Consider the following 21312-nt stretch of genomic DNA (forward strand, 5'->3'; position numbering starts at 1 on the left):
GAGTTTTAGGCGTGTGGGCTTTAGTAATTGCAGCACACAGGCTCAATAGTTGCAGCTCATGGGCCCTAGAGCCATGGACTCAGAAGCTATGGTGCACCAGCTTATTTGCTCCATGGCATATGGAATTTTCCCAGACCAGGGATCGAACCCATATCCCCGGCATTGGCAGGCAGATTCTTATCCACTGCGCCACCAGGAAGTCCTGATGGATTCTGAAATGGAATGGAATGACTCAGCTTTGTCATCTGCCTGTTTAACAAAAGGGACAGAAACACGGTCTTGTAAGAGACACCACTTTGGGGACCTCCCTAGAGGTCTAGTGGTTAAGATTCCATTCTCCCAGTGCAGAGGGGATGGGTTCCATCCCTGGTCAGAGGGCTAGGAACCCACATGCTGCACAGCTGGCCTAAAAAAAAGGATAAAGCTTTTGAATATGAGAGTTTCTCTCTCTCCCTGCTTCTAGCCTCTTCCCTGGTGAGATCTCCTCTTCCTGTCTTGGTGTGTGTATATTTCCCACGCAGGGTTACCCAGCCCTCAGCACTATTGAAGTTTGGGGATGGCTCATTCTCTGTGGTGGGCCCACCCTCTACATTGTAAGGTGTTGATCAGTATCCTTGGCCTCCACCCATGGGATCCGCGGAACACCCTACCTTTCCTGTGGTAATAACCAAAACTGTGTCCAGACACTTCCAAATGTCCCCTGGTCATCCACATAGCCCCCTAACCCCTGATGAAAACCAGATTTATTTGTTTTGTTACGCATTTATATTCACAGGTAACTTAACAGGAATAGTTTGTGGGCTTAGCTTTGTTAAAAGTATAAATTGTATCAGTATATACTTATTTTTACATAGCTTACCTTTTCTTCCCAACAGTGACTTAGACATCTATCCACCTTATTACACATGGATTAAGCGCATCCTTTTTCCCTGCTGTGTAGTATCCCCACGGGCTTCCCAGGTGGCTCAGTGGTAAAGAATCCGCCTGCCAATGCAGGAGACAAGGGTTTGATCCCTGGGTTGGGAAGATCCCTTGGAGAAGGAAATGGCAACTCACTCCAATATTCTTGCTGGGAAAATCCCATGAACAGAAGAGCGTGGCTGGCTACAGTCCATGGGATCTCAAAGATTTAGACACAGTTTAGCAACTGAGAACGCATGCATTCTGGGAACTAAAATCCTGCAAGCCACACGGCGAGGCAAAAAAAGGGGGGGCTTTCATGAATATCTGTGATTTACCACCATTTTTAAAAAATAATTCCCAACTGATGTATATATAGAGGTGTTTCCAGTTTTTGTTTACATCTCATATGTGATTTTTTCCCCTCTTACTTACACAAGAGTTTTTCCAGGGATGAATCTGGAGAAGCAAACTTGCTAAGTCAAATGGTATCAGTATCTCTTATTTTTATTTAGTTTTTGCTGCACTGCGTGACATGCAGGATCTTAGTTCCCAAATCAGGGATCGAACCCTGTCCACCTGCCATGGAAGTGCAGAGTCCTAACCTTACCTGGATGGCCGGGGAATTTCCCTGCATCAGCATCTTTTAAATTTTATCAGATCCTGCAGCATGGTTGGTGCCATCTGTGGTTTATGCTTCCTTCCTGCTCCCTCAGGTGGGTTTCATCGACTATATCGTACACCCACTGTGGGAGACGTGGGCTGACTTGGTCCACCCAGACGCCCAAGAGATCCTGGACACTCTGGAAGACAACCGGGACTGGTACTATAGCGCTATTCGGCAGAGCCCCTCACCACCCCCTGAGGAGGAGCCTGGGGGACCGGGCCACCCCCCACCACCAGATAAGTTCCAGTTCGAGCTGACGCTGGACGAGGAAGAGGAGGAGGAGGTGTGCGGTGCCCCGGGTGCAATTGCAGTTCAGGAATTGTACATGGCCCAGGATGCCTCCCCACCTGAAGACCCTTTGGAGGTTGATGGCCAGGATCCATCTGCGGAGGTGGAGATAGAGGAAATGTACTTGACCCAGCAAGTGGACTCCACAGGTAGTGTGGCAGCTGGCCAGGATGTGTCTGTGCCCCGAGGCGCGTCCGTGGATGTCTGTGTGGGCTGCTGCAACATCCCTGCCCTGTCTCCTAATAGCCTTGCTCCGCTTGCCTTGAGGACACCGCCCCCTCCAGAGGACGACCCGGGCCTTCTGGGCCTCCCCTCCGTGGCAGCCGAGGTGGGGGCCCAAAAAGAGCATCAGGCTGCCAAGAGGGCATGCTGTGCCTGCACGGGGACAGCCGGCGAGGACCCCACTCCTGGAGCGCTTCCAGCTCCTGGAGCTTGGGGGTCAGCTGGTGGCCCTACCTGAGCGTCAGCCCCTGTACCCGGTTGGCCTCCGTGCCACCCGCCACCGCCACCACCATCACCCCCTGACCTCCTCCACTGCCTCAAAGACTCTTGGGCCTCCTGAGAAAAAAGAAAACAGAAAAGTGGGTTTTTTTTCTCTTTTCTTTTTTTCCTCTTTCCCCCCCACCCCCACCCAGGGGCCTCTTTTTGGAGGTGGGGGCTGGGGAACCAGGGGCTGAGGTCCCGGAAGTGATTTTATTTTTGGAATTTTAATTGTTACATTTTTAGAAAAAGAAAAAAAAAAAAAAAGGATGAAACACAGCAACTGTAGATGCTCCTGTTCCCGGCTCCCCTTGTCCAGGTCCAACCACCCCCGCCCCGACCCTACCTCGCCAGCCCCCCACTCTCAACACCATCGCCCAGGTTCCAGGCTTAGTCTTCCGGCCTCTTGGGGCTCTTTGCCTAGTGTAGAATCTCCCTCCAGACTTCTGAATTTTGGGAGGGTCTCTAGAACCCAGCCAGGAATAGCCATTCTGGGTGGGGGCCCTAGGGGTGGGGAGGGGTCGCCCACTGTAGGGGGGAGCCCAGCTCCAGTCCTGCTCTGGCTTTCTGCCCTCCCCTGCCCAGAAGTCTTCCGCCTCATTTTGCACAAACCTGGCAATACTGATTCGAGGGAGCCATGGGGCTTCAGGAGGCAAGGGGAGGGTGTCAGAGGGACGTTCACACCACCAACCTGGGATCTGAGGTTTGAGGAGGGCCTGATCCCACTCTCCCCTCTACCCGTCACCCCTTTCCTCTTCCACTCCGGGTTTCAGTTTGAATTTTCTCCGTTTGGAGAGGGGGGATGATTTGGAGCCGCCCCCTTTCCTTCCAGCTGCTTCTCCTCTTGTTTTTGCCTTAATGGTTCCCATGGCCATAGGAGAGGGGGTTGCAGTGGCTCCCACTTGCACCCCGAGTGGGGCGGGGCCAGGCCCAGAGTTCCCATCCTGGGTATGCCCCCTCCCCAGCATCCTCCTGCCCTCCCCCAACTCTTTGCCCTAGGAGGAAGCAATAACGGTGTACACCCACATCCCCTTTCTGGGCAGCCCACCCTACCCTGGCATCAGAGTCATTTCTCCTTTCATCCCCCACCTTGCCAAGCCTCCCTGTCTTCCCCTAGCTGTTCCCTGGAGCAATACAACGGACAGATGCAAGGCCATTTTTCTTCAAGCCATGGGGGAACTATTTGGAAGGAAAGACCCCCACTTCCCCTATCCGCTCTGCCCCTCAGCTTGGTTCTGCAGCTGGGCAGGACTGGCCTCTCTCATCTTCCTCCCCTCCGATTCTGAGCACACGGTACTGTAGCCCCCAGCTCCCCCCAGCCTTCCATCTGTCTGTCCTTCCCTGTGGGGAGTACCACCCATTCCCACCCCCAAGATGCTGTACAGGGTTCATTTTTGTAGCGAAAGTAGTTTCAGTCCCAGCCGGCGACCGGAGGGGGCCTTTTCTTTCAGTTCTCTTTCTTTCTCTTCTTTTTTTTTTTTTTGTACATACTGTAAGGTTGGTTTGTAAATTATTCTACAGAGGCAAAAAGGGAAAATAAATTTGCCCTTCCCCCCCCCACTGACTCAGTCAGGGGAAAGAGGGGTGGGGGTCTCCCAGGGGGAGTCTCCATTCCTGCTGTATTATACAAACTGTACCATAGACCCCCAGGAGTGTGGACTCAGTGCTGTTTAACAGGGAGTCATGTGATCAGAGGGGGAGGTGAGGGCTGGGCAGTAGCTGCCCCTCTCCCTGTCCCCAGGGACCCAGGGGAGGGGAGCCCAGGACGACCCCTGCGCCCCGGAGCTGCTCAAGTGTTGTCCAGTTTAACAATCAATCAGTCGGTCTGCTGATCGATACTCAACCCTTCGATCTTGTCTCCAATTAAACCAAGGCTTTCACCGATCTTCATGGCTGTTGTGGCTTCTTTTTCCATCCTATTTCTCAAGGTGTGTCTTTTGAGTTGTCTGTCTGGGCCAGGTAGGAGTAAGGAATGGACTCAGTCCCTGCCCTTCCCTGGGCAGATAGAACTTGAGGGGGTTCTGAGAGCTTGGCAAGAGGCAGCCCCCGGGCCTGGGCCAGATCCAGATATAGGGACTGCTGCGGGTTATAAAGTGTGTGTTCAGACCACACAGTTTTTGGAGGCTAGGAAACCCAGGTAAAGAATCCACCTGCCAGTATAAGAGACAAGTGTTTGATCCCTGGGTCAGGAAGATCCCCTGGAGGCGGGCATGGCAACCCACTCCAGTATTCTTGCCTGGAGAATTACATGGACAGAGGAGCCTGGCGGGCTACAGTCATGGAGTCACAAAAGAGTCGGATGTGACTGAGCACACAGACCCAGGTAAGCCTTGTTTCTCTGAACGTGCAGCATATCTGACGCAACTCGGGTCCTTCTGGTAGCACGAAGTTGTTCCTGGAAACCGAGGGGATCTGATTGACCACGCCTCCAACGTCTGGTGGCCAGGTCATGATAAAAGATCTTGGGTCAAATTCTGCTGTGAAGACAGTAAACTTGATGCACCAGCACAAGAGAATTGCCATCTGAAAGTTCCATGAATTCTAGTCATTATGGTGGTGTAACCATCAATGCTGTGGTAAGTCATTTCAGTCCTGTCTGACTCTCTGTGACCCCATGAACTGTAGCCTGCCAGGCTGCTCTGTCCATGGGGATTCTCCAGGCAAGAATACTAGAGTGGGTTGCCATGCCCTTCTCCAGGGTATCTTCCCAACCCAGGAATCGAACCGGAGTCTCATGTCTCCTGCATTGGCAGGTGGATTCGTTACCACTAGCGCCACCTAGGAAACCCCCCTCAATGCTGCATTAAAACAAAACAAAAATTAATACCCTAAAGCCTGTGAACCTTAATGCCGTATATCAGGCAAGCTGAATCCTCCCAAGTTCACAGAGGACCGCTCGGCATTTTAGCTCTTTTTTTTTTTAACTTTTTATTTTGTATTGGGGTTTAGCCTATTACCAATGTTGTGATAGTTTCAGGTGGACAGCACAGGGACTCAGCCATACATAACACATGTATCTATCCTCCCCCAAACTCCCCTCCCATCCAGGCTGCCACTTTTTAGCTCTTGTTTTTCTAGTGTCTTCATACAAGGTTGGGAGTGAGTGAATCTCAGATATATTTTAAATAATCCACATGTTTGAATACTGTTAATCCCACCCATGGGAGCCCATTTTCCAACCTTTATCAGGATAATTAAGAAGCCTTGATTTCATGAGTAAAACTGTTTCTGCCATTCATTATGCTAACAAGCAAAACTTCCCTTGTGGATAAAGATAGAGGAAGTGTTTGTGATGCAGGCTTTCAGGTTAGAATACTGGCTGCCTCTGGTGTGTAATACACACGTGTACACACACAGTGCTTAAGCCATTAAGCACAGTGGGATCAGTATATATTCACAGCATGAGTCTTCTGAAACAAAATGATGGCAGCTTGCCTGGATTTGAGGAAAGATTGACAAGCCTCCCTGGTGACTCAGTGGTAAAGAATCCACCTGCCATTGCAGGAGATACAAGAGACTGGGTTCAATTCCTGGGTTGGGACGATCCCTTGGAGTAGGAAATGGCAACCCGCTCCAATATTCTTGCCTGGAAAATTCTGTGGACAGAGGAGCCTGGAGGGCTATAGTCCACAGGTTCACAAAGAGTCAGACACGACTGAACGACTGAGCATGCACGCGTGACCAGGTATTCTGCTAGTTGTCTCTAGTGGCCAAGGACTAATGTGAATCTCAACTCTAGCTGTGTGACCTTGGGTGTGATCTCTCTGACCTTCAATTGCTTCATTGGTAAAATGGGAAGGACAAAAGTTCCCGACTAGAGAGAGCTATCCTGTAAAACTTCGTGTTGGTGGAAATGTTCTGTGTCTGCAGTATCTAACGGTAAGCACTAAGCCCCAGGTGGCTGTTAAGGACTTGAAATGAGGCTAGTGCAATCAAACTGGAGTTTTAGTTTTCTTTTACATTAAGTAGCCACATGCAGCTACTGGTAACTATATCCGAATGTTCCTTATTGGCACTTAGCAAGAGAGTTAATGTAGAGGATGGAATGCACACAAAGCTTTGCCTGCTTCACTTTGGCTTAAAGATTCGTGTAGATATCGTGGCCCAGAGGAGCAGGGACCAACCTGGACCCAGAGGGGAGGAACGAAGCTGGAAAACTAGGCAGAAGTTGCCAGGGAATCTGAATTTTGCGCAAGAAGCATTGAAGAGACATGGATGTTTTCCCAAGTGTGTTCCAAAGGCAAGCAGAGTCGGGGAAAGGGTGTCAGGCTGGGGGTCAGGAGGCGACAGTATCAATCCCAGCCTGCAGCAATTAGCAGTTGGCTGAGCCTCCTTGTGCCAGGCCTCAGTTTTCCTCAGAGTGTAAAAGGGAAGGTGTGATGTTCCATATGCCTTCTGAGTTGGGGCTTGGTGACAGTCAGAATGTGGGTCAAAGGACAGAGGTAGCATATGACCGTCAGCTGCCTCTTTAAAATTCTGCTGTTGGGAGTTCATCTTTCCTTGGGGAAAGATGAGCAAGGTCAGAGAAGCTCTGTAATCTGAACAGGACAGGGGCCCTGGCAAGGGGTGGAGTCAGTTCATTCTATGAAGTTGACATCAGCCACTTGCAGGCTACAGGGTTCTGGGGCAAATGGCTCCGCCTTGCCCAACCTTTAGAGGGCCCTGCCTTGTGCTCAACTCATCACTCAGACTATTTTATCAGCTTTTGGGCTGTTCTTGAGATACACACTGTCATTTTGCAGATGAGGAAACGCTGAGACGTGATCTCACAGTGTTGAAAAAATTCGGGGAAATAAGGTGGGAATCTTTACCCGATGCCTGTTTGACAATGATAGCTGCCTGATCTATGCAGTCATGTCCAACTCTTTGAGACCCCATGGACTGTAGCCCACCAGGCTTCTCTGTTCATGGGATTCTCCAGGCAAGAATACTGGAGTGGGTTGCCATGCCCTCCTTCAGGGGACCTTCCCGACCCAGAGATTGAACCTGTGTCTCTTCATATCCTCCACTGGCAGACAAGTTCTTTACCATTAGTGCCACCTGGGAAACCCTAGCTGCCTCGTACTTTTATATTATTATTGCTATTTTAGTTCACATGCACAAAATCCTGAGGTGTGGGTAATATTTCTCCCTTTCTCAGCACAGAAAATATGAGGAAGTAAAATGAAGCAGGTTTCCTTTTTCACTAATTGGCAAATAATGAAAAGACGGACCATTCAGGGGGTGGGTGAAGCACCTTCATAGCTCATTAGTGCTGGTAGAAATTGGCACATATAGCTTTCTGGGAGTGGTCTGACAATCTTTATTAAAAACGTAGCTGCATGCATTCAACACAGATGTTGCACTTTTAAAACTACGTATCCTAAAGAACCAGCTGGTACCTAAAATTGCAAGTACCAAATGGTGTTTTGATCAGAATAGTGAAGAATTAAACACCCAGATGTCCAAACTTAGGAAGTCATTAAGTTATGTTTCCTGTATGATGGAGTAATATACACTTATTGAAAACAAGGAGTTGGGTGTATATTTATTGAAATGACAAGATGTTCACAGTGAGAAGAGCAGGCTTCAAAATGTTCTGCATCATACCATCTTACGTATGTGCATAGAAAAGACAGTTTGTTCATCCAAATATTAAGTGTCTCCAGTGATGGGATTAAAAGAGTGTTTTCTGTTGTGTAGTCCTCGATATTTTCTGAATTTTTCAATGGGCATGTGTCACTTTTATAATCAAGAGGAAGTTATTTCATAATCAGAGGAAAGAAATAGCCAGTATTTGTTATCGGGGAGCCACAAAAGCATGGTAGATAAGCACACAGACTGGATTCTGGTTGCCACTGCCAGTTAATGACTTAGTTTTGAGCATATTACTTACTCTTTCTGTGCCTCAGTTTCCCTCACTGTAAAATACAAACAATAACCGGTTTGCCAGGCAATTGCTTTGTGCCAGGCACTGTTTATTTTACGTAAATCATTGCACTTAGTACTCGCAACAGCCCTTCAAAGTGTGTGCTGTTATAAAATGGGTCACAGGCGAGGGAGGTAGGACTGGGCGATAGAACCCCCGCGCGCCCCCCAGAGTGGGTCTGAGGAACTACAGCAGGCAGAAAGGTGCGCACGCGCCGACTGGGTAGGAGGCGTGGCAAGGACGCGCGGGAGGTTTTCTTCCCCCGCGCTACGACGGACTGTCTAGTTGTCATGAGCCAAGAAATCAGCCAATGACAGGCGCTACCGCTTAGCTTTTCGCACCTGAGGACTGAGCGGAGCTGAGGAGCTTGGACCCCGGCAGGTACGAGGAACCCTAAGGGAACCTGGCGTCACTCCCTGTCTACCTTCCTGGGAGTGACCCCTGCGCCGTTCCCACTTTCTTAGGGGGACCCTGGCATCATTCCCCTCTTCCTGAGGGGGCCGCAGCATCCTCTCGCCCTCCTGAAGTGTGAACCCTAACATCTCTTTTTTCCGAGAGCGACGCCAGGGCCTTTCCAACTTCCTTGCGGAATCATGGTGTCGGTCCCCTCCCTGATGGGTCCCCCAATATTATCCTTCCTGAGGGAGACCGACACTCTTTTTGAGGGACCCCCCTCCCATGTCATCCTTTCCTAATGGGACCCCTCAGGGTCATCCACCTGCTTCCTAAGGGTCCTTATTGCTTCTTCCTGAGAAAGGGTCTGGCATTGCCCCTCCCGTCCTGATGGTTTGTCGTCATAGTCATCCCCACACCCTGACAGGACCCATAACCCCCTTCTCTCTGAGGGTAATCTCATCCTCCCTTGCAGTTCGAGAAGGATCCAAGGGCTTCCGTGGTCCCCATACATAAAAAGTTCCAAAGCTCCCTCCTGCGCTTGGGGACAGAGGGAAGGCAAGATTCAAATCACCCTCAAAATATATGAGGGAGTAGTGAAATTAGATAAAGGAACTCACCATGTCCCCTGAGAAACTTTTTAAGGAACTGCGGCTGTTTCTCCTCAAATGGGAGCTGGAGGAAGGATCTAAAGTTGCCTTAAAATATTCCTTAAGGGCTTCTCACGGTTCCTGACATTATCAGCAGGTACTTACAGAGCTGGATATGTGCTGGCCGCTACCTCAAAGAGCAATTCTTCTGTTCCATGAAGTTCCAAGGAATCTGATGGTAACGATTAAAGAAAGGTCAAAAGGACTTCTTGGGTTGAACTAAAATCAGAATAGTCTAAGTAGTTCTACTCCTGCACAGAGTTGGTGAAATTTACCCCCTTGGAGGCCTCACCAATTCCATTCACAAATGTTTCTTATACATCCATTGTGATCAAGAATTCATCTACTTGGGACTTCCCTGGTGGTCTAGTGGCTTAGGCTCAATGCTATCAGTGCAGGGAGCCCAAGTTCAATACCTGATCAGGGAACTTGATCCCACATGCCACAGCTAAGAGTTCTCTTGCCGCAACTAAAGATCCCATGGGTGGCAACTAAGACCTGATACAGCCAAATAAATAAATTAAATAGATATAAGTATTTTAAAAAAATTTACTCAGCGTTCAAATATGGGGTGAAGTTCCTATTGTGTGCCAGTAAATAAAATAGTGAACAAGATGAAGAATAGAAGAATAATCATGAATACAAGGCCAAAAATAGCTTGCTTATGACTTCTGCAAGCTACTTTCTCCTAGAGCAATCCTCTAGGAGTTTCTGGTTGTACATTAATGAAATGCAAATAACTGTCCACTACCCACTCACATTGACCACAGGCTGTGTGTTTTAGTTGTTCAGTTGTGTCCAACTCTGTGACCCCATGGACTGTAGCCTGCCAGGCTCCTCTGTCCATGATATTTCCCAGGCAGAATACTGGAGTGGGTTGCCATTCCCTTCTCCAGGGGATCTTCCCAACCCAGAGATCAAACCCAGGCTGACCACAGGCTACTGGAGGGCACAAACCATGTCTTCTGCTCCCAGTTGTATCTACACAGTGTCTGGAATATGGTTCAGTTCAGTTCAGTTCAGTCACTCAGTCGTGTCCGACTCTTTGCGACCCCATGAATTGCAGCACGCCAGGCCTCCCTGTCCATCACCATCTCCTGGACATGGTTAGTACTGAAATATCTGTTGCTCCTGCCTCATCTCTTCCAGAGCAGGCAATGGCAACCCACTCCAGTACTCTTGCCTGGAAAATCCCGTGGATGGAGGAGCCTGCTGGGCTGCCATCTATGGGGTCCCACAGAGTTGGACATGACTGAAGTGACTTCACTTTCACTTTTTACTTTCATGCATTGGAGAAGGAAATGGCAGCCCACTCCAGTGTTCTTGCCTGGAGAATCCCAAGGACGGGGAGCCTGGTGGGCTGCCATCTATGGGGTCACACAGAGTCGGACACGACTAAGCAACTGAACTGAACTGAACTGATACATATGTCGCCTCCCTCTTGAAACTCCCTCCCACCCCCCTCCCCATCTCCCACCCCTCTAAGTGGTCACAGAGCACTGGGTTGAGTTCCAAATTCCCACTGGCTATCTATTTTACATATGGTAATATATGTGTTTCAGTTCTACTCACTCGTCTAGGAGAGTCCTTTAAATAGGTAACTTCCTGGACATATTTGAAGTTGTTTTTCATTTATAAAAATGTAATTTTCCCAGAGGTTTTGGAGAATCCTAATTTGGAAAAAAAAAAAAAAAATAGGACCAAGACAAGGTCAGGGCATTCTCCACTCTGGGGGTCATCCAATCTTGCTTGTGTTTTTCTCTGTAGTTTCTCTTCTCACCTAAGGGCCCACAAGAGGGAGCTGTACTCTTTTAGACCACACTTCTGTATCAGCCCTGAGGTTCTTGGTGGTGGTGGTTTAGTTGCTGAATCATGTCCAACTCTTGTGACCCCATGGACTGTGGCCCGCCCAGCTCCTCTGCCTATGGGATTCTCCAGGCAAGAATACTGGAGTGGGTTTACATTTCCTTCTCCAGGGGATCTTCCCAACCCAGGGATCGAACCCGGGCCTCCTGCATTGCAGGCAAACTCTACCGACTGAGCTGAGAGGGTCTTGGGGAGCTACAAAACCAAAATAAGATGAGTAGGTTGGTGGAAGCACTGGTTTTTCACAGGTTATGAGAGCCAGTGAGGAGTTTTAAATAACCCAGGTATAGTGCACTGAGGTCATTACATGTTATCATTATTATTCTTTTGAAAAAAGTATTTGTTTTAAATTGGAGAATAATTGTTTTATGACATTGTGTTGGTTTCTGCCATACATCAACATGAATCAGTCATAGGTAAATATCTGTCCTCTCCCTCTTGAACCTTTCTCCCACCTCTGCAATCTAAATTTCAGTTCAGTTCAGTTCAGTTACTCAGTCGTGTCTGACTCTTTGCAATCCCATGGACTGCAGCACACCAGGCTTCCCTGTCCATCACCAACTTCCAGAACTTGTTCAAACTCACATCCATCAAGTCAGTGATGCCATCCAGCCATCTCAGCCTCTGTCATCCCCTTCTCTTGCCTTCAGTCTTTCCTAGCATCAGGGTCTTTTCCAATAAGTCAGGTTAATGTTAGCATTTCAGGTTTCTAGTACTCACCTCATTCCTATTCAATATGATTATATTTATTGTTATATATTGCCAGGCAAAATGTCAATAACCTCAGATATGCAGATGACACCACACTTATGGCAGAAAGTGAAGAAGAACTAAAGAGCCTCTTGGTGAAAGTGAAAGAAGAGAGTGAAAAAGTTGGCTTTAAACTCAACATTCAGACAACTAAGACCATGGCATCTGGTCCCATCACTTCATGGCAAATAGATGGGAAAACAATGGAAACAGTGACAGACTTTATTTTTCTGGGCTTCCAAATCACTGCAAGTGGTGACTGCAGCCATGAAATTAAAAGATGCTTGCTCTTTGGAAGAAAAGCTATGACCAACCTAGACAGCATATTAAAAAGCAGAGACTTTGCTGACAAAGGTCCGTCTAGTCGAGGCTATGGTTTTTCCAGTGATCATGTATGGATGTGAGAGCTGGACTGTGAAGAAAGCTGAGCGCCGAAGAATTGATGCTTTTGAACAGTGGTGTTGGAGAGGACTCTTGAGAGTCTCTTGGACTGCAAGGAAATCCAACCAGTCCATCCTAAAGGAAGACAGTCCTGAATGATTCATGGGAAGGACTGATGCTGAAGCTGAAACTCCAGTATTTTGGCCACCTGATGCAAAGAACTGACTCATTGGAAAAGACCCTGATGCTGGGAAAGATTGAAGAGGGGAGGAGAAGCGGATGACAGAGGATGAGATGGTTGGATGACATCACCAACGTGATGGACATGAGTTTGAGTTGGCTCTGGGAGTTTGTGATGGACAGGGAAGCCTGGTGTGCTGCAGTCCATGGGGTCGCAAAGAGTCAGACATGACTAAGCGACTGAACTGAACTGAACTGATATTTATTGTTTTCTTACTGTGTGCTTCCCTGGTGGTTCAGTCGGTAAAGAATCTGCCTGCAGGAGACCTAGGTTCAATCCCTGGGTCGAGAAGATCCCCCTGGATGAGGAAATGGCAACCCACTCCAGTATTCTTGCCTGGAGCATTCAATGGACAGAGGAGCCTACAGTCCATGGGGTCACACAGAGTCAGACTCGACTGAGGGACTAACACTTTCACTATTCCAGGTGCTAAATTCTGTTACAATTTCCCATCTTACAAAGGAGGAAGATGAGGCCCAAAGAGGATTAGCACCTAGTAAGTGACATTTATGGGTCTTAAACCTAGCCTCTTTTCTCTACAGTATTCTTTTTTCTTTTAATTTTTCTTAAATTCTACTTTCTGTAATACTATATATTCCCACTAACACTTTTATTTTATTTTTGGATGTTCTAGGTCTTTATTGCTGCATGGGGGCTTTCTCTCGTTGCACCAAGCAGGAGCCACTCACTAGTTGTGGTGCAAGAGCTTCTCATTGTGGTGGCTTCTCCTGTCAGGGAGCACAGACTCTAGGGCTCACAGGCTTCAGGAGTTGCAGCAGGCAGGCTCAGTAGTTGTGGCCCACGGGTTTAGTTGCTCTGCAGCATGTGGGATCTTAGTTCCTGGACCAGGAATCGAACCCATGCCCCCTGCATTGGCAGGTAGATTCTTAATCACTAGACCACTAGGCAAGTCCCTAACATCTATATTTTAAAACCAGGATCCCTAATATTCTTCCTTGTGGCAAGTTATAAATCCTTCCTTTGCCTGATTAAAAAACACCAACCAAAAAAAAAAAAAACAAAACAAAACACCAAAACACCAGAATACACTCCCAAAGGAGAAGATTAGTCTTTGAATTGAAGGCACATTGTACTGCACAAAGCAAGATACTTTAGCATCCAGAACTATAGTGGCCTTCACAGAGCCGAATGGTATCTTCGACATTGCCCAGTTAATTCAGAGTGGGAAGTTACTTGCTTGTCATCACTATGAGTGCATTCTGTCTTTCACCATCATCTTCATTTTCTCTTCCTGTCCTGGGACTTCCCCTCAGTTATAAATACACTCTGTTTTCTGAATCGTAAAACAAAACCCCAAGCCCTCCCTGAAACCTTCGTCCCTTTCTAGCTGTCATGCATGCTCAGGCATCCTTTTTTTTGGCCTCTTCTCACCCAAATGTCTCAAAAGAGATGTTCCTTTTTTCAGCATCCTTCACTGGTTCAGTGTTGTCTCCTTGGCAACAGTGGCTGTTCTAATTTTTCTTTCTCTGCTGTACGTCCTCAGTCATGTCCAACTCTTTTGTGACCCCCCCTGGACTGTAGCCCACCAGGCTCCTCTGTCCACGGGATTTCTCAGGTGGCACTTAGTAAATGTTTACAAAATTTATTGCTTAACCCTCACAATTCTACTGAAAATGCTCTTAGTAAAGTTACCGTCCGAATGCCAAATCCAGTGAGCATTTGAACCTCTTTGTATTGATTATTTTTTAAAAGATTTTATTTATTTATTTTTGGCTACACTGGGTCTTCATTGCTGGGCGTGGGCTTTCTCCAGTTGTGGCAAGCAGGGGCTATTCTCTAGTTGCATTGCCTAGGGCTCTCATTGCAATGACCCCTCGTTGCCAAGCACACGCTCTAGGCATGGGATATAGTTGTGATGCACCGGCTTAGTTGCTCCAAAGCACGTGGAATCTTCCCGGACCAGAGATCAAACCCACCTGTGTCCCCTGTATTAGCAGGTGGATTCTTAACCACTGGACCATAAGGGAAGTCCAACCTCTTTGTATGCAATGTGCTGTGCTGTGCTTACTCAGCCGTGTTTGACTCTTTGTGATCCCGTGGACTGTAACAACCCTCCAGGTTCCTCTGTCCGTGGGATTCTCCAGGCAAGAATACTGCAGTGGGTTGCCATGTCCTCCTCCAGCAGATCTTCCCCACTCAGGGATCCAACCCAGGTCTTCCACACTGCAGGCTGATTCTTTACCAGGGAAGCCTCTTTGTATTCAATAGTGTGATTCTTTTAAACTTTTGTGCTCAAATTTTTCACCACTTGGCTTCTGTGACGCTGTACTTTTCTTGATTTTTCTCATAATTTTATGCTGCTGTTGAGTTTCTATCAGGACTTCTCTTACTTCCCTCTACTCCTTAAATGTCATTTCTCAGAATTTGCCTTTAACCCATTGTTCTTGTTCTATACCAGTGTCTCCAAATATGGTACCTGCACAAGCCGCATCAGCATCAACTGGGAACTTGTTAGAAATGTAGTTTCTTGGCATCTAACTACTGATTGAGAGATGTCTAGAAAATCCAACACCCATTTATGATTAAAAAAAGAAAAAACTAGATATGAGGCCTCCCAAGTGGCACTAGTGGTAAACAGCCCCCCTGCCAATGCAGGAGATATAGGAGATGCAGGTTCGATCCCTGGGTTGGGAAGATCCCCTGGAGGAGGGCATGTCAACCCACTCCAGTATTGTTGCCTGGAGAATCCCATGGACAGAAGAGCCCAGAGGGCTACAATCCATAGGATCGAAAAGAGTCAGACACAACCAAAGCAACTTAGCACGCACAAAGCAAGGGGGAGCTTCCTGAACTTTAAAAGTTTCTGGCAAAACTTAAAGCATGGATTACAGAAAATCAGATTGAATGGTGGGACATTAGGAACAGTAACATTATAGCCAGAAATAAGACAACAATGCACACGATTACCCTTACTCATCAGCAAGTTAAGAATCCCCTGTTAATGCAGGGGGTTAGGGTCCAACCCCTGGTTAGGAACTAAGATCCCACATACCAATGAGCAACTAAGCCTGATCACTGTAGCTATGAAGCCCGAGCACTCGAGAACCCACACGCCACAGCTAGAGTCCATGCACTGCAACTAAAGATCCCATGTGCAGCCGCTGAGACCCAAAGCAGACTGATGTGTTTAAAAAAAAAAAAAAAAAAAAAACAGAAAAGCAGTGCATAAACAAAGCTTATATTTTAAGATATATTTTTCAAAATTTCTTCTTATCTCTATCTGTTAGGATTCTTGGTTCTAACACGGAACCAACAGAAAACTAACTTTGGTTAACTTAGGCAGAAGCAATGAATTTATGGGCAGAAGACAATAAATTAACAAGTGAGTAGGAAGCTGCAGAAAAGGTCAAGATAAAAACAAACACTTTCATGCCACAAAAAGAAGCAGCATCAAGAAAAAGAGTGATACAGTCGATTGTGTGTAGATTTTTTAAACTTTATTTCTATTTTTGGCTCTGCTAGTTTTCCTCTGCTGTGGGCGGCCTTTCTCTAGTTGCAGCGAGCAGGGGCTACTGCCTAGTTTCATTGTGGGTTTCTCACTGCAGTGGCTTCTCTTGTTGCAGAGCGCAGGCTCTAGGGTGTACAGGCTTCAGTAGTTACGGCACGTGGGCTCAGTAGTTGTGGCTCCCGGGCTTCAGAGCGCAGGCTCAGCACTTGTGGCGCACCGGCTTAGCTGCTCCATGGCACGTGGGCTCTTCCCAGATCAGGGATCCAACTGGTGTCACCTGCATTGCAAGGCAGATTCTCAGCCGCTGGACCACCAGGAAACCCTGTGTGTGTAGATTTACAAAGAGCTGTGAATCACTGTGCTGCACTCGGAAATTAACATGATGTTATAAATCAAATATACCTCAATTTTTATAAAAATATATAAAACTTAAAATTAAGTTTAAAAAAGAACTTGCAGAAATAGCAGGAATAAAAAGGACTTGGAGGGTCATCTGCCAGCATCTAGGAAAGCTGGGCTTACTCCATGACCTAGTAAGTTCCACCTCCTAGCACCCATCTGGAGAAAGGAGGCATGATTAAGAGAGGGTGTTGCTGCCTTATCTGTAATTCTGAGAAACCAGAAACAACCTAAACATCTGTCAATAGTGAAAGATAAAACAGAACATCCGGTAGCTGGTAAAAGGAACGTGACATCACAGACGGAGCTTACTGAGAGAGGAAAAGCTCTGTATTGCAGAGTAATACAAGCACCATTATGCCATTTTTTGTAAGGAACTACATAAAACATACAATATTGAAGATTGTTAATTTTTTTTTTTTAAGATTTAGAGGGGCTGGGATGGAGAGAGAGTAAGACTTCAGCTTTTTCTGTAATGTTTTACCTTTTTAAAAAAGTATTTATTTTTGGCTGTGCTGGGTCTTCGTGGCCACGCGGGCTTTTCTCTAGTTGCAGTGCTCAGGCTTCTTCTTGCAGTGGCTTCTCTTGTTGCAGAGCACCAGCTCTAGGGCACACAGGCTCCAGCAGTCGCAGCACCTGGGCTCAGGAGTTGTGGTCCCTGGGCTCTGGAGCACAGGCTCAGCAGTTGTGGCGCACTGGCTAGCTGCTCCTCGGCATGCGGGATTTTCCCAGATCAAGGATCGAACCCTTGTCTCCTGCATTGACAGGTGGATTCTTAACCAATGAGTCACCAGGGAAGTCCTGTAATGTTTTAACTTTTTTTTTAAGGCAGTTTTTAGGTATTTAATAAATGAAAATTATGTGGTGCACTGGGCTTGCACGGTCTGCCTCCCTCACCTCTGTTAAGCCTCTTCTGGCACCATGTTCCTCCTCCCTCTCAGAGCTTCACCTAGACTTGCTTTTCAGTGCCACAGGGCAGATGGTTCCTCTATCCAGAATCTTACCCCTCTTTTCCCTCACCTAGTTTACACTCTGAATTTCTGTGAAAAAACCACTTCAAGAATGCTTTCTCAAGGCATCTGACCTAGGTTGAGCTCCAGCCCTTCAGAAAGCTTACCCAAGAAATTAAATACATATACTCAATGTGATTATTTTATTGTTGTTTAGTAACTAAGTCACGTCTGACTCTTTTTTGACCCCATGGACTGTAGCCCGCCAGGCTTCTCTGTCCATGGGATTTCCCAGGCAAGAATACCGGACTGGGTTGCATTTTCTTCTTCAGGGGATCTTCCTGACCCAGAGATTAAAGCCGAGTCTCCTGCATGGCAGGAGGATTCTTTACTGTTGAGCCACCAGGAAAGTTGGATTATTTCATTAGCTCTATGAAAACGGGCCAGTGTCATGCTTGCTCCTCATTGTATCTGAATACCTCACTTCATGTCTAGCACAGAGCAGCCATTCAAGAGCTATTTGTTGGAAGCAGCAAAGATTGAGGGTTTGAAAAATCTGCTTCAGTACTTTCCAAAAACAACCGTTATCTTGAGGCTACAAACCTAACACACTCCGAACCTCATCACTTCCTCCTGTAACAGCAGATTCCTCCAAGGACCCCTCCACTTGGCTTCTTAAGCTTCAAAACCACCCGGGAGCATTCCTGATGATTCATCCATCCTATCTAAGCAGTCTATTCACCTGTAGACTCTACTTTATTCCCATAGGCACCTGCCTGATCCACACCACCGGCCTGTCACCCGGCTACTGCGCCAGCTGTTTACCCTTTCCCACTGTACCTCTATCCGCAGCCATTTCCACTTAGCTTCCAGAGCAATCAAATGCAAATTTAATCATGTCTGTCACTCAACACAGTTGTTAATATATCTGGTTTACCTGGCGAGTAACCAATGAACCTGGTTTACTGGGACTAAATGGTTCCTGGGATGCCAGCCTTTCAGCGTTCAAACTGGAAAAGTCCCAGGCAAACTAGGATAAGTTGGTCACCCTACTCCCCGACTAGGCTGTAATCTCCATGAGGGCAGGGATCTTTGGGGGCTTGTTCACTGTCAGTCCCATTGCCTGGAAGAGTAAGGCATAACATCAAGTTGTTTTTTGCAGAGATAGAAAGTGAACATAAATACTCACCTTCGGAAGTATCACCTCACACCGATCAGAATGGCCATCATCAAAAAACCTACATATAATGAATGCTGGAGAGAGAGTGGAGAAAAGGGAACCCTCTTGCACTGTTGGTGGGAATGTAAATTGATAGCGCCACTATGGAGAACAGTATGGAGATTCCTTTAAAAACTAGGAATAAAACCACCATATGACCCAACAATCTCACTGCTGGGCATATATATACCTTGAGGAAACCGTAAGTGAAAAAGACATGTGTCCCAGTGTTCACTGCAGCACTGTTTAAAGTAGCCAGGACATGGAAGCAATCTACGTGTTCATCAACAGATCAATGGATAAAAAAGTTTTGGTACACATACACAATAGAATATTACTCAGCCATGAAAAGGAACACATTTGAGTCAGTTCTAGTGAGGTGGATGAACCCAAAGCATGTTATACAAGGTGAAGCTAGGTCAGAAAGAGGGAAACGAGCGTCATATATTAACACATAAATATGGCATCTAGAAAAATGGTATTGATGAAACTATTTGCAGAGCAGGAATAGAGATGCAGACATAAAGAAGAGACTTTGGCCAGCAGGGGAAGGAGAGGTTGGGATGAATTGAGATAACAGTATTAAAACATACATATTGCCATATATAAAACAGGTAAAGCTAATGGGAAAAGTTGCTGTATAATTCAGGGAGCTCAAAGCGCCGCTCTGTGACAACCTAAAGTGGGGTTGGGGAGAAGTTCAAGAAGGAGGGGACCTATGTGTACTTATGGCTGCCTGATTCGTGTTGCTGTATGGCAGAAGACAACACAATAGTGGAAAGCAATTATTCTCCAATTAAGTTTTTAAAAAATACTCACCTTTGTTGGTCTAGCAGCTCACATAGGGTCTAGCGCCAAGTAGCATCCAGGTACTGTTTTTTCAGACAGGAAACTGTTTACCTGACTTCTAAACTGTTTACCCAAACTGCCTTACTGAATCAGGTTGACTTGACATCAAGACCATGGCTCTAATGCCTCTGAAAGGAAACAGCACTCTGGGGTAGGTTGTGGGGCTTCGGGCAACCACATTATATGTAAATCCCTATTCTAGATTAGATCGTTGTTTCTGGCTATGCCCACTGATCCCACAGGACCTACTTACGTATCTACTTATTTACTTACTTGGGCTTCCCTGACGGCTCAAGTGGTAAAGAATATGCCTGCTATACAGAAGACACAGAAGACGTGGGTTCAATCCCTGAGTCAGGAAGACCCCCTGGAGAAGGAAATGGCAACCCACTCTAGTATTCTTGTCTGCAAAATTCCATGGACAAAAGAGCCTGGCAGGCTACATATGCCTCCATAAGGTCACAGAGTCAGACATGACTGAGCACACGTGTGCATTTACTTACTTATTTTGGTCATAGCATGCGGGATATTAGTTGCCCGACTAGAGATTGAACCTTGAACCTGTGTCCCCTGCAGTGGAATGCAGAGTGAGTCTTAACCACTGGACCTCCAGGGAAGGGCTGCCATGGGACTTCTGTAACATCCGCTTTGACAAACACACAGGTGGAGCAAGTTATAGCTGAGAGGGACTGCTTTGGGGTACCACACAGGTCAAGTCTGCACCCCACCACTTGGGCAGGTCACTTCTCTGAACCTCTTCTTCTCATCTGTAGAGTTCGGGGACTTCCCTGGTGGTCCAGTGTCTAAGACTCCATGCTCCTGATGCAGGGGACCCCAGGTTGGATCACTGGTCAGGGATCTAAATCCCACATGCCACAACTGAGTTCACATGCCACAGCTGAAACATCCCACATGCCTCAACGAAGATCAAAGATTTTCCACAACCAAGATCCGACATGGCCAAATGCATGAAGGTTTTCAAAAAAGAACTCAGGCTTGCCCTTCTTAGCTCATAGCACCATTGAGGATCAAATAATGTGTAGAAATACATTGCAAATGCTAAGACTATCTAGATGTGTTTACAATTTCTAGTTTTCCCCATCCACTCAATGCAACCAACATTTTTTTTTTTTTTTTGCCTCACCACATGGCTTGCAGACTCTTAGTTTCTGGACCAGGGATGGAGGCTGGGCCCCAGCAGTGAAAGCCCTGAGTTCCTAACCACTGGACTGCCAGGGAATTCCCAGATTTATTTTCTTGTTCCATAAAAATCTTAGGACAAGGACCAGAGAAGTGGGCAACTAGAGACAACTAAGACCGCCTTTGGGTGGCCTGAGTGAAGCCACAGAGATGGGACGTAGGATGTTTTCACTGGCAGGGAAAGAATCCAATGTTCCCTCACTAAGCTGTTTGGAAGAACCTGTGGAATCCCCAACAGTTGAGACCATTCTTTTCTCCACTCCCCCAGCACAAATAGAGTTGACAGGCAGAAGAAAAGATCCAGGCCACATAATTCCTTTACACAGGCTGTTCAGAAGGAGCCAAGCTACTGAGCCCTTTGCCTAAGAAAACTCCTAAGAACCCCTTTGTCTTTTGAATACCCAGGCACCTAAATAAAACAAAAGCCTCAGTCTATGTTATTGAAATGCATAAATATGACCTGGTGGACTTTCACTGAATTTGGAAGGCATGTTGGGGATAGTTATTCTTATTGTTTAGACACTCAATTGTGACTCCATGGATTGTAGCCTGCCAGGCTTCTCTGTCTATGGAATTTTCCAGGCAAGAATACTGCAGTGGATTGCCATTTCCTTCTCCAGGGGCTCTTCCCGACCCAGGGATGGAACCCACATCTCCTGCATGGCAGGAGGCTTCTTTACCACAGAGCCATCCGAGAAGCCC

The 21312-nt window shown here is 47.0% G+C and overlaps 1 protein-coding gene and 1 long non-coding RNA gene across 9 annotated transcripts in view; both read left to right on the forward strand.

The window, feature by feature from the left end:
• The window catches only part of LOC101117505 (cAMP-specific 3',5'-cyclic phosphodiesterase 4A), a 39352-nt gene extending 35132 nt beyond the window's left edge, over nt 1–4220 (forward strand). For 6 of the 8 annotated variants that reach the window (XM_042249940.1, XM_027969632.3, XM_042249937.2 and 3 more), the window contains one exon: nt 1617–4220. In XM_042249940.1, coding sequence (XP_042105874.1) covers nt 1617–2315 — 699 coding nt within the window. In that variant the 3' untranslated portion in view covers nt 2316–4220. The remainder of the gene's footprint in view (nt 1–1616) is intronic. The other 2 variants (XM_042249936.2, XM_042249939.2) reach the window with 1 other exon arrangement.
• Nucleotides 4221–8467: 4247 nt separating this feature from the next.
• On the forward strand, nt 8468–21043 carry LOC132659799 (uncharacterized). Its single transcript, XR_009600633.1, has 2 exons — nt 8468–8624; nt 11919–21043. It is a non-coding gene; the product is annotated as an uncharacterized LOC132659799 (long non-coding RNA).
• The last annotated feature ends 269 nt before the right edge of the window (nt 21044–21312 follow it).

This window comes from Ovis aries, chromosome 5 (genome assembly GCF_016772045.2).
Source record: "Ovis aries strain OAR_USU_Benz2616 breed Rambouillet chromosome 5, ARS-UI_Ramb_v3.0, whole genome shotgun sequence".
NCBI classification, from domain to species: domain Eukaryota; kingdom Metazoa; phylum Chordata; class Mammalia; order Artiodactyla; family Bovidae; genus Ovis; species Ovis aries.